This window comes from Phyllostomus discolor, chromosome 6 (assembly GCF_004126475.2).
Source record: "Phyllostomus discolor isolate MPI-MPIP mPhyDis1 chromosome 6, mPhyDis1.pri.v3, whole genome shotgun sequence".
Taxonomy (NCBI): Eukaryota; Metazoa; Chordata; class Mammalia; order Chiroptera; family Phyllostomidae; genus Phyllostomus; species Phyllostomus discolor.
Window position 1 is genome coordinate 75,610,095 of NC_040908.2, and position 15,855 is coordinate 75,625,949.

The 15,855-nt window shown below is 40.1% G+C and overlaps 1 protein-coding gene across 1 annotated transcript in view; it reads left to right on the forward strand.

Annotated features, from left to right (window-relative positions):
- Window positions 1-15,055, forward strand: part of CREG2 (cellular repressor of E1A stimulated genes 2) — a 32,722-nt gene extending 17,667 nt beyond the window's left edge. Inside the window, 1 exon segment of the mRNA XM_028517731.2 lies at window positions 14,635-15,055. Coding sequence (XP_028373532.1) covers window positions 14,635-14,782 — 148 coding nt within the window. The 3' untranslated portion in view covers window positions 14,783-15,055.
- The last annotated feature ends 800 nt before the right edge of the window (window positions 15,056-15,855 follow it).

The window sequence follows — 15,855 nt, forward strand, 5'->3', positions numbered from 1 at the left end:
TCATCTAAACTACTGTTTGTACCTTCCAGTGTATTAATTATTTCAGATATTACATTCTTGACTTCTCATTTACCCTTTTTTATGGTTTCTATGTCTTTTTTCATGCTGTTGAACATCCTTATAATCATTACTTTGAACTCTATATCTGATAAATTTCTTACCTACATTCCATTAAGTTCTTCTGGAGAATTCACTTGTTCTTTTATTTGGGGCCCGTTTCTTTATCTCCCCATTTTGGCAGCCTCTTTGTGTTTGTTTCTAGGTATTAGGGAGATCTGCAAAGACTTTGGTGTAGATCTTTGTCAGACACTGCCTGGGACTGGCCTTGGGCAACAAGCTGGATTAAAAATCCACAGCTTGTGGTTCCCTCTGCTGAGGCTGGGTGCATGTGGAAAGACCAAGCTGCACACCAAGTCTGGCTTTTACCAGAACTTGTCCCAGGGTCAGTCAGCAAAAGTCTCAAAACACAAATATATCATCTTCTGCCTGCAGGTTACCTGTTAGGCTAAGTCACTGAAAGACCCTCCAGCTGTACTTTTCAGCAGATCTTAAGCTCCACCGGATGGGGCAAGAGGAGATTTCTGAAGGTGGGGTTATTGCTTCCATCCAGGCTGATGCTGCATGGAGGGAGTACTCTGTCTGAAAAAGATGGTTTCTGCAGTATGGAGGGATGACTGGGCACAGGGATCCTAGCAGCTGACCCTTCAGCTCTTTCCCTAGAGCCACGAACCTCAGACTCTCCTCACACAGTTCTAGTCCACTCTGCCCTACCACTGCTAGATCCCAGGGTAAGTGGCTGCAAATAAAATTTTATGTGTTGTCCTATGAAGAGGGTGATTGCATCCCTAGCACTCTCTCCCTAGCAGACATAAGTGCCACTTCTTTTCACAGCTGGATGTTATGTAAGTACCTTTCCCTTTTCTGATGCTCCAGGCTGGTAGCCTGGCTTGGGGTCTAGGCTCACTACTTCTCAATCAGAACCCCACCCTCCACAGTTGAGATATCCCTCCAAAATGTCAGATGTTGCCCATGGTGCCCAGCTAGCCCTTTCTGCACTTACTACCAGTCTCAATGTGACTTTTTCTGCAAGTCCTTGGTTATAAGGCTTCTCTCCAGCTAGTCTTCAGTTGGTTATTCAGGATGATTTTTCTATAATTTGGTTGTAATTCCAATTTGGTCCTGGGAGGAAGTTTGTGTAACTCCCATCCAATCTGCTGCCATCTTGGATCTAACAAAATTCTTAATATGGCCTTGGAGGGCCTGCACCACAGAGTGCCTGTTTCTCTCTCAAAATAGATAATAGTGCCTGATCCTTTGTTAATTAACTTAATATTTGATTTATACCCTAGTTTTATTAAGTTGAGAGCTTTAACCAGAAAGCATGTTATAATCAAAATGGATATATATCCTTGGCATATAGCTAAGAAATGCTTTTTCTTTTATTGTGGATATAATTATTGACATATAACTTTATGTATGTTTAAGGGATTGATTTCATACATTTGTAATTGCAATATGATCATCACTGTAGCATTAGCCAATACCTCTATTATATTACATAATTATAATTTTTATGTGTGTGTGGTGAGAACATTTCAAATCAAGTCTTTTAGCAACTTTGAAGTTTATAATACAGTGACATTGGCTATGATCACTATGCTATGCATTACATCTCTAGAACTTACTCAGCTTCCAACTGCCAAGTATGTACCCTTTCATCAGCATCATCTCATTTACCCAACTCCCAGCCCCTGGTAACTGCCATTCTACTCTCTGTGCAACTCCAGGATTTTTTGAATTTCACATATAAATGGGATCATACCATACTTGTCTTTTTCTGACTAATTTCACCTAGCATAATGCCCTCACAGTCTATGCATGTTGTCACAAATTGCAGAATTTCTTTGTTTCACATAGCTAATATTCCATTGTATATATAAGAAATGCTAACACATACGTATGTTGACCCATATCATGTCTCCCCAAAATAATATTTAGGCTCATTAACCTGCCTGTGTTTTAAAATGAAAGTTATATCTAAACTGATATGGGTGAAAAACATTGAGTATCCAAAAATCTCAGGCATTTAATCATGAAGAAAATACACAACAGATGTTGTTTCCTTAACTGATGCTGGGAGAAGCCAATATCTTCAAAATAATGAAAGGAAGAAATACTTCTGCATATTTTATAGATTTATAGGGACCTTAAAGAGTTTTTAAATGAATCTTTAAAATTCAGCCTGGGACAGTACATCCCATCTGGTTATGGATTTTTCCCAGAACATTTCATTACCTTGATCTTCTAGCTCCTGAACTCCCCCTAAAAATGTCATTATAGAGTGACTAGATTTAATTGAAGACATTTTTCCAGACTTTCAACCCCAGGGTGCTTTGAATTGGCTGCTATTGTTCTTCCCTTCCTCCTGGAGGAAATACTTTGGAAAATGAATCTGACTGGATAAAAAGAGGAAGGTGCCTTTTAGTTCATTAAAGGACTAGTTTGGTGGTTTCCATGAGACAAAGCAACCATAAGAGATTTCTGGAGTACAATGAACTATCTCACCCATTCAGTACATCTCTTTTGCCATTGGTGTACTGGAGAGGAAAAGGGAAGCTACCTGAGGACCTTATGGCTCCATGGTTTATTGGAGATAGGATACTCCAAGAATAATAATATAGCTATTATTATATAGCTATATTATTATTATGCTATATAGGTAAAACAGCACATCTAGACTGCTACAGTGCTATAGGAATGCTATTAAATGGGGCTCTCACAAATTTAGAGTGGTAGTGAGACTCCCAACTGCATGGAGACAGAATGAGAAGGCCACATTATAATACCTGGACAATCTTGATTCTCCCCCAGCCCAAGGATCAGGGTCTCCTAGGGGACCAGGGTTCATAGTTGGAGGAGATCCTGGGGGATTCTGACACCGCTTTAAGATAATGCGGACATTGAGTCTGTTTCCAGTAAGGGCTTAATGAGAGTTGGGATTTGGCTGCCAGGAATGCTCATGTTATTTGTAAAGTGACATCAATATTACAGTCTGAGAAACATATAGAAGTGGCTTCCCCATTTCATCTGGCATTATACCATTCAAACAAGAACCTGCAGGCATATCTTGCCTACTTTTTATTACTTTATTTAAAGTCTGTTTAATTCCATTGTTCAGTTTACTCCTTGGTGCTTTCATTTAAAGCACCAAGCTTGGTACTTTCATTTAAAGTAATTAAATTTCATTTAATTGCTTACATGAATTGGGAATGGGAACCTACTTTCTAGCTCAGGTTAGGAAACCAACTGAGAATAAGATTTCAGTTTAAAAGAGCAACCCCTCTTCCCTCATTTTCCTCTCCCTTCAGCACACAGTAGCATGTACAAGATGCTTCTGTGACTAAATGAATTTATGCTCAGACCAAAGACCCACTTGTATGGACATTCAATAAATATTGATTGACAAAAAACATAGGGTAGCTAAATGAATAAGAAAACATGACCTATACATATACTGCACACAAGAGACCAACCTCAGAACAAAAGACCTATGCAGACTGAAAGTGAAGGATTGGAAAAAAAAAATACTCCAGGAAAATGGACAGGGAAAAAAGCTGGAGTAGAAATACTGCTATCAGACAAAATAGACTTCAACATGAAGGTGATAAAAAGAGACACAGAAGGACACTTCATAATAGTCAAGGGAAGAATCCATTAAGAAGACCTAAACATTGTAAACATGTGCACCCAACGTAGGAATATTCCAACATATAAAGAAAATCTTGGAGGCCTTCAAGAAAGACATAGACAGCAACACACTTATAGTAGGGAATTACAAGAATAGATAGATCTTGTAATCAAACAAAATATCAGCAAGAATATTCTGGGACTGAAAAACACCCTAGACCAAATGGACTTAACTGATTATATAGAGAGAGAGAACCTTTCATCCCAAAGAAGAAATATATACATTATTTTCAAATGCACATGGAACATTTTCAAAGATAGACCACACCATGGGACATAAAACCAGCCTCAATAAATTTAAGAACACTGAAATCATATCAAGCATCTTCTCAGACTGCAAGGGCCTGAAACTAGAAACCAACCCCAAGTAAAAAACTCAAAAACACTCAAAATAAGGGAGATTGAAAAGTATGCTATTAAATGATGAATGGGTTAAGAATGACATCAAGGAAAAAATTAAAGTTTCTGGAAACAAACAAAAATGAACTCACTACAGTCCAAAATTTATGGGACATAGCAAAGGCAGTCCTGAGAGGGAAGTTCATAGCAACAACAGGCCTACCTAAAAAAGATAGGAACATTCCAAATAAACAACCTAACTCTATATCTACAAGAACTTCAGGAACAACAACAGATAAAGCCCAGAGTAAGTAGAAGGAAGGAAATAACCTTTTTAGATCAAAGCAGAATTAAAAGACATAGAGACTAAAAGAATAATTCCAAGGATCAATAAATCCAGGAGCTGGTTCTTTGATATGATAAACAAAATTGAAAAGCCTTTAAGCAGACTCATCAAAAACAAAAAACAAAACAAAACAAAACAAAGAAACAAAAAGAGAGAGAGAACCCAAATAAACAAAATCAGAAATGAAATTGGAGAAATTGTAAGTGATACAACAGAAACACAAAGGATTGTAACAAATTACTACGAACAACCATGTGCCCAGATATTTGAAAACCATGGTGAAATGGAGAAATTTCTAGAAAAATATAATCTTCCAAAACCAAATGAAGAAGCAGAAAACCTGAACAGACCAATAACAGCTAGTGAAATTAAGGTAGTGATCAAAAAAAATTCCAGCACACAAAAGCCCTGGATTAGACAGTTTCACAGAAGAATTTAACAAAACACTTAAGGAAGAATTAACCCTTACTCTTCTCCAACTATTCCAAAAAAATCCAGGAGGAAGGAAGACTCCCAAAGTATTTTCATGAAGCTAGCATCATCCTAATCCCAAAACCAAATAAAGACACAATATAGGAAGAATACTACACAGCAACATTGCTGATGAACATAGATGCTAAAACCCTCAACAAAATGTTGGCAAACTGCATCATGATCAAGTGGGATTCATCCCAGGGATGCAAGAATGGTACAATATTCACAAATCAACAAATATAATACATCACATAAACAAAAGGAAAGACAAAAATCACATGATCATATCAATAGATGTAGAAAAAGCATTTGATAAGGTACAGCATCTATTTATGATAAAAACACTCAGCAAAGTGAGAGTAGAGGAAACATACTCCAACATAATAAAGGCCATATACAGAAACCTACAGCCAACACATGCTCAATGGGCAAAAACTAAAAGCTTTCCCACTAAAATCAGCAGTAAGACAAGCATGTTCACTGTCACCACTTCTGTTCAACATAGTATTGGAAGTCCTAGCCACAATGATAAGACAAGAAGAAGTAAAAGGTATTCAAATTGGAAAGGAGGAAGCAAAACTATCATTGTTTGCCGATCACATGATAGTATACATAGAAAATCCTATATACTCCATCAAAAACTATTCGACATAATAAGCGAATTTGGCAAAACAGCAGGATACAAAATTAATATTGATAAATTAAAGGCATTTTTGTACACCAACAATGAAATATCAGAAACAGAAATCAGAAAAAAAAACGCATTCGATACAGCAACAAGAAAAATAAAGTACATAGGAAGAAACCTAACCAAGGAAGTAAAAGACCTGTACTCAGAAAACTATACAATACTGAAGAAAGGAATGAAGGAACATACAAATTGAAGCATATACCGTGTTTATGGATTGGAAGAATTAACATCATCAAAATGTCCATACTACCCAAAGCAATTTATAGATTCAACACAATCACTATAGGAATGCCAATGGCATATTTCACAGACATAGAGCAAACATTTCAATAATTTATATGGGAGCATAAATGACCCTGAATACCTCTATAAATGACCCCATTGCAATTTTGAGAAAGAAGAACAAGGTAGAAGGGATCATAATACCTCATATCAAACTATACTGCAAAGCAACAGTAATCAGAACAGTTTGGTACTGGCATAAGAACAGACACATAGATTAATTGAACAGAATAGAGAACCCTAAAATATATCCAAGTCTCTATGGTCAATTAATCTTTGATAAAGGGGCAGAAGCATAAATTGGAGTAAAAGTAGCCTCTTCAACAAATAGTGTCGGGAGATCTGGACAGCTACATGCAAAAAAAAAGTGAAACTCGATCACCAGCCTTCATCATACACAAAACTAAATTCAAGGTGGATAAAAGACTTAAATACAGGTCATGAAACCATAAGAATCCTAGAGGGGAACATAAGCAGGAAAATCTCAGATATTCCAGGTAGCAATATTTTCACCAATATGTTCCTGGAGCAAGGGACAAAAAGGAAAGAATAAACAAATTGGACTTCATCAAAATAAAAAGCTTCTGAATAGCTGAAGAAAACAGCAGTAAAATGAAAAGGTAACCGATCTTATTGAAAATATATATTTGCAAACATACATCGGACAAGTGTTTGATCTACAAAATATATAAAGAACTCACATGACTCCACTGCAGGAAGACAAACAACCTAATTAAAAACTGGGCAAAGGACATAAACACACACTTCTCCAAGGACAGACAGAAGGCCAGAGATCTATGAAAGGATGCTCAGAATCACTAGCCATCAGACACATACAAATAAAACCACAATGAGATACCACTTCACTCTGGTCACAATGACCATTAATAGTTCAACAAACAATAAGTGTGAGAATGGTTGTGTAGGATAGGGAATCCTAGTGCACTGTTGGTGGGAATGCATTGTGGTGCAGCCACTGTGGAAAACAGTATGGAATTTCATCAAAATTCTAAATATGGAATTGCCTTTTTGATACAGCACTTTCACTGCTGTGATTATACCCTAAAAATCCTGAACACCAGTTCAAAAGAACCTATGCACCACAGTGTTCATAGCAGCATAATTTACAATATCCAAGTGCTAGAAACAACCTAAGTGCCCATCAGTAAATGAGTTGATCAAAAAACTATGATACACTTACACAGTGGAATATTATGCAGTACAAAGAAAGAAGGAGCTCTTACCCTTCTTGACAGCATGGGTGGATCTTGACAGCATTATGCTAAGTGAAGTAAGTCAGGCAGTGAAAGAAAAATACCATATGATCTCACTTATAAGTGGAACCTAATTAACAAAATGAACAAGCAAGTGAAATATAACCAGAGACATTTAAGTAGATAACAAACTGACAGTAACAAGAGGGGTGGGGTGGGGGATAATGGGGGAAAGAAGGGGAAGGGTTATCAAGGAGTATGTATAAAAGATCCATGGACAAAGATGACTGGGGCGGATAGGATTGAATGGGATTTGGGGAGGGCCTGGGGCTGGGGAAAGTGGTGGGGAGAAAATGGGGACAACTGTAGTAGAACAACAATAAAAAAGACTTAAAGACTCCCCCCTGCTTATCCATTACCAGTAATTTGAAGTGAAACAGCAAGATCTAAAACATTATCATGTATGCTAAGGGTCCCTAATTGTTAAAGATGACACATCTCCACAAGAGAGAAATGAGTAGAATTCCACACTGCAGCTGTGAAGACCACCACCTTAGCATCTTCACTTCCCACCTGTCTGCCCATCCACCTGTCCATCATTTCCACGTTGTCCCACTCAACCTGACCTGTCCTTCAAAATGAAGGCACTAACCTCCTAAAAGTTCCTTTTTTTTTACTTCTCTCTTCTGATTTTAAGGCTGTGTTCAATTTTCTAGTCCTAGTAATTACCAATTTGTCCCCCAGGGTGCATTTCCTTTTCTGTTTGACTTTCTTCTCACTCATGAGGAGTGCCATAGACTCAGCCCCTGAGACCTCTGCATCCTAGGCCCCTTCCTCTTAGGAGTCCATGTGATCCCCCTGGTCTGCCAGGACAGGAGTGTTGTAAATTAAATGAAGTCAGTCAGTCTCCCTCACCTGGATATCTTGGCAACTAAGATAAGCAATATTCCCACAACCTTGAGTGGGCCTGCATGTGCAGAAACACTCTTTGTTATACAATATCTTTGCACCCTGCTGGCTTTGTGGCATTTAGTATATAAGGTAGTTGGGACTCCCTGCCAGCAGGACACACAGTGCAACACATGGCTTACAGTGTGTGTGGCTCTCCCCACCTTTGAATAAAGCCATGTCAGACATCCCAGTAGCTCCATGAATTTTCTTCTGTCTGCTCAAATCTCAAGTGAACCTACCCGACCTTGATAGGTAGCAAGACAGGGGTGTTTGCATACTTTCCCCTTACTGATCCTGGTACTCTCACCACTTCCTTTCTGCCCTTTTCTTCTGAGCTTGCCACAGATCAGGCACAGGTGAGGCTAACCAGGCTGCAGGCAATTTGATTCACAAAGCAACAAAGCTTTCCCTGTGAAATAAAATGAGACTCTGTTTGGCAGTATGTATTTACAGCCTGGAAGAGCCCTGGCACCCACTCCCATCTTCCATTTTACAGGGTAGGAAACAGAGGAGCTGAGAACTGGAAGACAAAAAAAATGGATAGTCCATTTGTTTAGTTGTCCAGTGTTTAGTTTCTATAACCATCCGCTTTGTCCAGTGCATGGTCTCTGCAGACAGCTCTAACCCTGACTCAGCCCCCACTCCCTCTATCTACAACTCTCCTTACCTCTCAAATGAATGAAGCATTTGTGTCCCAGGCAGCTTTCCTTTTTTAGTACATGGTTTGTGGTACATCTTTAAATAATAAAACAGTAGGATTTTGGAAAGGACAACTGAATATGCCATTCAAGATGTCATTAGATAATGTATATATCGCACTTTACACTAGAGAGATGGCTCCTGGATTCATATAGTGGAGGATAAGGAAGAAAGCAGAGCACATCTGAGGGTTCCTTTGGCCTATGCATGCATATACAGGGATCTGTGTCCTATTTGTGACATATGCCATCAGACTGAGACAGGGGAAGCCAGAACTGAGCAGCACAGTCCCAGCACTGGCTCTCAGCCATGTCGGTGGGAAGAGGGAGCCTGAATGGAACTTGGAAGTGGCTTCAGGATAGCACCTACTCAGAGGCTAGTGCTTCAGTGAGAGCCTGGGACAGGTGAGGAGCTGCCAGGGCACCCCTTCCTCATCCCAGAAGATCACAAGATCATGGGGATGAGCCAAAAGGGCCCCCAGAGTGACCATGTGTTCCCACAACTCCAACTTGGCTGCTAGCTCTGGACCTGGGCACATGACTGAAGTTTGATTCTGGAACCCTCTTGTGGGCCACAATGTAACTAAGCCATGTTCAGGGAGCAGCCTAAGACCAGGAGGGCTACCAGGATTGTTTGTAAAATGCAGATTCCTGGGATCCAGCAGTCTCTGAAAGTGAGGCACTTGGAATCTGCCATTTCAAGGAACAACCCAGGAATTCTTAAAGCATACCTAAGTGTGAGAACTTAAGAGGAAAGAGTTCTAATGAGTGTGTAGGATTTGAATCCTAAGCCCACCAATAAGCCTTATGAGGATCAGGACCATGTCCTCATTGCTATCTCCTAGCCCCAGCAATTAGCACAGAGCCTTGAACATAATGAGGCTAAATATTTATTGGTTGAATATATGGGATATTTGAGTTGGACCTTGAGGGATGGTATATTAGTTTCCCATTGCTGCTGTGACAAATTGCCACAGCCTTTGTGGCTCAGAACAGCACAGATTTATTCTCATATAGTTATGGAAGTCAGAAGTCTGAAATGAGTCTTATAAGGCTACAGTCAAGATGTTGGCAGGGCTGATTCCCTCTGGAGATTCTGAGAGGGACATCCATTTTCTTGCTTTTTTCAGATTCTTGAGGCCACTTGGATTTTTGCATTCCTTGATACATGACTTCTTCCTTGCATCATTCTAACCTGTTTTTTCCATTGTCCATTACTCTACTACTCTGGTCTTCTGGGTCTCCCTCTATAAGGACCCTTGCAATTACATTGGGCCCACTGGATAATCTACAATAACCTTCCCATCTCAAAATCTTTAATTTAATCACATCTTTTAAGTCTCTTTTGCAACATAAGGTAATGTCACACACTCTATACATGTCCTAATTCTGGGGATTAGGGTATGCACATCTTTGCAGGGAGAGGGGCAGTATTCAACCAACCACAGATACATGTACCAGTTTAAATGCATTTGTAAGTATAGAAAGAAACTGGGTAATTTATTCTAAAATATTCTGAGGCTCTCTTTGGCATTTTGAGATAGTCATGATTGTATTGATTTCAAACATAGACACTTTTGAAATATATTTATAAGGATGGAGTAGAGGATAGTGGACATGACAGTCCTCCATTCTGTATACTTTGTAATAGAGTATCAAGATCAATTCTGTATACCACAATTTAACATGGATATTGACAAACTAGGAAGTCTAAAGACAGCCAGACTGCAGGGGATGGGGCAGGGAAGAAGACTTGAGAACATGAATGCTTTTTTGCAGATGCCTGAAATGCTAACCCAAAGAAGGAAAACTATTTGTTTTTGGTTATCCTGGAGACTAGAAGTAAAACTGGTGGGTGGGAGCTACAGAGGTTTCACATTTTCCTCTCTACTGCTACCCTCTTTTTCTCACCTTTGGCAACATGTGGATGGTCTATCCTACAACCTAGCTTCTCCAGCCAAGTGTTCACCACCCACTCCCATGACCACACCCCAGATTCAGTGGCAAATGCACCACATCTAAACCTCCATTCTGAGCATCCTACACCACAGTCTTCTTGCCTGAGTAGCCATTCTGCAACATGCTTGGACCACACGAAGTGGCCAATCCTTTGCCCCCATCACCATCTCACCCATCAGTGTCTCCTGGTTCCCCTTTCTGTTTTCCCAGGAGACACTGATGGGTGAGATGGTGATGGGGGCAAAGGGTTGGCCACTTCGTGTGGTCCAAGCATGTTGCAGAATGGCTACTCAGGGTCTATTAGACTAATAGACTCCAGGGTCTATTTTTATAATCAACTCCAAGACCATCTGCACTTCTTCTGCCCCTCTCCCTCTGGAGTTCCTGCCTAACTTCATCTATCCCACTAAACCCTGTTTCCTCCCTTCCTGTTCTTGCACACAGAAGGCTCAGCATTGTAATGACAACCCATGTGGCCGGGCTGACACTTCTACTTCAAATTCATGACAAAATCCTTCCATGCATTGTCAACACTGCTAAAAAGTCCATTATTTTTCCAGTAAGGTCTCTTTCTGGGCCTCAGTTTCATGCTTTCTCCCTCTTATTTCACACCAGACTTATTCATCTACTTCCATTCTCTCAATTGCATATGATATCCACATTTTTTCAACAAAGTGTGAAACTATATGGAGAGAACTTTCTCCTCTCCTTCCACTATATCTGTAAATGTACCCGTATCTGCACCAGTGGGTTTCAAATGGGTGGGGTCTGGGACCCCTCCCTCTGGGGATATTATACAATGTCTGGAGGCACCTTTGGTTGTTAAAATTTGAGGGCAGGTCATACTACTGCAAGCTCAGGGGTAAAGTCTAGGAAAGTTGCTAAATATTCTACAATGTACAGAGCAAGCCCCTACCATAGTTATCCAGCCATAGGTTTCTATAGTGCCAAGGTTAGATAGGAAACACTGATATGCACAGATTATCCTTAATTTTCTACCTCCCTGGATATATCTAAGAGATTGACAAAGATCAGCAGCATGTTTCAGGAGGTTCTATTACATTTGGTGGACATGTAGGTGGGGGTAGGGGTAGTTCATTGTGCAAGATAGTCCCATGAATTGCAGGACATTTAGAATTCCTGGCTTGTGCCCACTAAATCCAAGTTGAGCCCCAACCCAGTTGCTGTGACACTACAAATACTCCACAGATTTCCAATTGCCTTTTAAAGGCAAGAAGTCTCTCCCAGTTGAGAAGAACCTTGGCGCTGGGGAGGAGGACTTGGCCTTGCCTTGATAATCAGGCTCATTAAAGTACTTTCCTAAACAAAAGAGAAGCTCTTCCTGAGATGAATTTGCTATCCTCCACTACCATCACCACCCCTTGACCCCAATCACACCCAGGTGCTCAAACTCGAACCCAGTTGCCTATTGTTTCTTTCATAGTGATGTTTCTCTTGCTTCATCAGGAGTCAAGTTACATCATTGAGCTAGAGTCAGAGGTCAGGGAATGGTAGATGGTGTTTCAGACTGGGGGGTTTGTGCAAAATGCTGGTCAAAAGGGATACAGAAAGATATGGGGAAGGTTCAGGTAGATGGAGAAGGAGTCACCTTTGTGACAGTGCTGTTCAAATCCCCAGCCTGGGACTAATCCAGAAAGAGCAAGGCCACCAATGAATTTCAAACTTTGCACCAGTAAGTTCTTTTTTGTTACATTGCTCTATAATCCATGTAATATGAAAAAATTTTTGTCTAAAGAACAGATAACATTTTTAAATAATTTATTCTCCCCATTTTATTACTTCAAATAAATAGGTGATGATAGATAGACAGATGATGATGATAGATAGATAAATGATAGAAAGATGATAGATATATACAAATCAGAGCTTCTGATCAGCACAATAGCATGATATAATAATGCTTACCTCACTAATTCCAAAATAATTCAGTTCCAACCAGAAGCAAAGAAACTTAATGTTTTTATATGGTAACAAGAACTGTAAGGGATCTAAGGTTTTATCCTATTTGCAAAAAAATTAGTCTTGTTAGTCTTAACCAACAAGTTAGCCTGCCATGCTTCTTGGGTGCTAGCAGAAGACACAAGACTCCTGGGTCAAAGGCAAAGGATTTTACTATTCACTGCAATAGCAGTAGCCAGAGCAACCAACATTTGATGGCAGGGAGGTCCCCCAAGTAACAATTCCCATAGGTTTATCAAAGAGAGCCAAGTGACATCTGTACACATAGTGAGCTGCATTACAGGAGAGGAGCCCTGAGACTACAGAACCAAAAGCTTGTATAATGGAAAGCAAGTTTGCCTTCCCTTTACCCTAGACAGAATCTTCAGTCTACTGGGCAGTGTACAAGCCTGCTCTCTGCTCCACAGGGGACACTTTATCTTCCAAGGCAGTTTGCTCTATAAATATCTTTGTGAAAAGATGGTCCAGAACAAATGTACCTAGTTATAAGATGTTCAGAAACATGAGAGACCCATGAAGAACTGCTCTCAATAAATAGTGCATACAGTCTTATCTCAAGGAAAGGTATAAATGTGTGAATATTTTTAAAATATAGGTTGCTTTTGCTTTGTGTGATACTGCACTAAACCTATGCATATGGGAACTGTGTCCTTGATTTACAGTGTCCCATCGTGACTTCACTAGCTGTACTAAGGATAGTTTGTGATTGCTATTAAAACCTCCAGGACTTCTGGCCAAGATGGAAGCATAGGTTAATAGATACACTGTGCTTCCTCATACAACAAAAGGACAACAAATTTAAAAACAAAAAACAACCAGAACTGACAGAAAATTGAAATGTATGGAAGTCTGACAACCAAAGAGTGAAAGAAAAAATATTCACCCAGACTGGTAGAGTGAGTGGAGACAGGAATCCAGGCAGAGACTATTCATGGCAAGGCAGCAGCTGGCAGAGCCAGTGTTCCCACATTCGTATGTGGATAAATGAGGAGGAACAACTGGGGAGTGAGACAGACCATGCAACTCAGGGTTCCAGCATGGGGAAATAAAGTCTCAAAACTTCTGAGTGAAAAAACCTGTGGAGGTTGTGGCAGTGGGAGAAACTGCCAGCCTCACAAGAGAGTTCATTGGAGAGATCCTCATGGTCCTAAACCATACACAAGCCCATCTACCTGGGAGTTAGCACCAGAAGAGGACAATTTGCTTGTGGGTAGTGGAGGAAGTGACTGAAACCCTCTGAAATCTGAACAGGCAGCACCGTCCCCTCTCCAACCCTTCCCCCACATAGGCACCAAAACACAATGTGGATTGCCCAGGCCTGGAGAATACCTAAGGCTCTGTAACAGTCACTTCAAGACAAAAAAAAATATGGCCCAAATAAAAAAATAGATCAAAGCACCAGAAAAAAAATACAACTAAGCAATGAAGCCAACCAATTAGATTTATTTCATGGCCTCCTATTTCTTTCAATATTTCATACATAAAGCCTTTCTTTTTGCTACCTGACACAGTAACTGACCACTTCCTTTATTCAGGGGCCTTATGTGTGCCTAGTTGTTTGCTCCCCATGGAGCCTTGTGGTTTCAACACCATCTCCGTCACCCCACATGACAGGTGAGGAGAGAGACCTGGACTTGAGAGGGCAAACTGACCACAAGGCCTCACAGCTCCTCAGCAGTCAAACTGGAATTCAAACCAAAGAGTCTGGCTCCAGAGTGAAGCTGTTTGCCACCCCATGGAATGTTTCCTGCCTTCCTGAGGCTGCCCCAGGCCTCATCTCTGACTTTCTGGCTTCTGCCCTTGGCTATTTTGAGCAGGTCTCAGCCCAATGAGGTCCAAAGTCTGTAGGCCTGTGTAATCTAGCCAAGGACACCAGAGTATCCACCTGTGCTCTCTGAGGATTGCACTCTCTGGTAAGAATAGCTTCATCACACCCTCTACTTATTTTCACAGACAATTGGTTATGAGGAAGTGGCCTCACTAGTATGAATGATTCTTTATGAAGATGAGGATAGAACACATCTGGCTTCATAAATGGTATAGAGGAGTATCAGGAATTCCAAGGGAGGAATATTTCAAAGCATTTCGAAGAAAGGCCTGATGGTGTGAGAAGCAAGTTCTTGGTGTTTGCATAAAATGAAATCTTATAAGTTATGCTGCCAGACTGCTAATATCTCTTTGTGTAATATTCATAGTAGCCCCATAATCCTCCCATTAGAATGGGAGAGAGTGACCAGGGAAACCTGTGCTAAGACTGGAGAGTAAAGTGGTCATTTGAACACCCCTAATTCACATAGGTATTCCACATGCATTGTCTTTGTTTATGTTGTAGTCAATCCAACTCACCTATTTGGGAATCATTGTTGGCTGTCAAAATGGCATGTTGAGACAGTTGCTGTTGCATTCTTTAAGACAAAAAAGAAGCCTGTTTGTACCATGTGATTGCTTTGTATTGTGAGAATATTTTTGTGGCTTGCTATGCAAAAAACAGTATGTTGATTCTAAGCTCACAGCAACCACAAAGAAACTAAATATGCATCTCACAACCACAGTCTCATGTTTAGGGTGAGTATGCAGGACTTTTTTTCTATGGATTACTAATCATGCTACTGGATTGCAAATGCATTATTAAGTCACATTTGAGTTAGAATGTATTGGTCACTTAGAAACAGACACTTATCCTTTTCTTGTCTGATCACTGTGGCTAAAACTTCCAATACTATATTGAATAGAAGTGGTGAAAGTGGACAACCTTGTCTTGTTCCCAATCTTAGTGGAAAAGATTTTAGCTTTTGCCCATTGAGTATGATGTTGGCTGTAGGTCTCTCATATATGGCCTTTATTATGTTGAGGAATGCTCCCTCTAGTCCCACTTTGCTGAGTGTTTTTATCATAACTGGGTGCTGTACCTTATCAAATGCTTTTTCTGCATCTATTGATATGATCATGTGGTTTTTGTCTTTGCTTTTGTTTATGTGATGTGTTACACTTGCTGATTTGTGAATATTGAACCATCCTTGCATACCTGGAATGAATCCCACTTGGTCATGGTGTATGATCTTTTTAATGTATTGTTGGATGTGATTTGCCAATATTTTGTTGAGGATTTTAGTGTCTATATTCATCAGTGATATTGGCCTGAAGTTTTCTTTCTTTGTTGTGTCTTTATCTGGT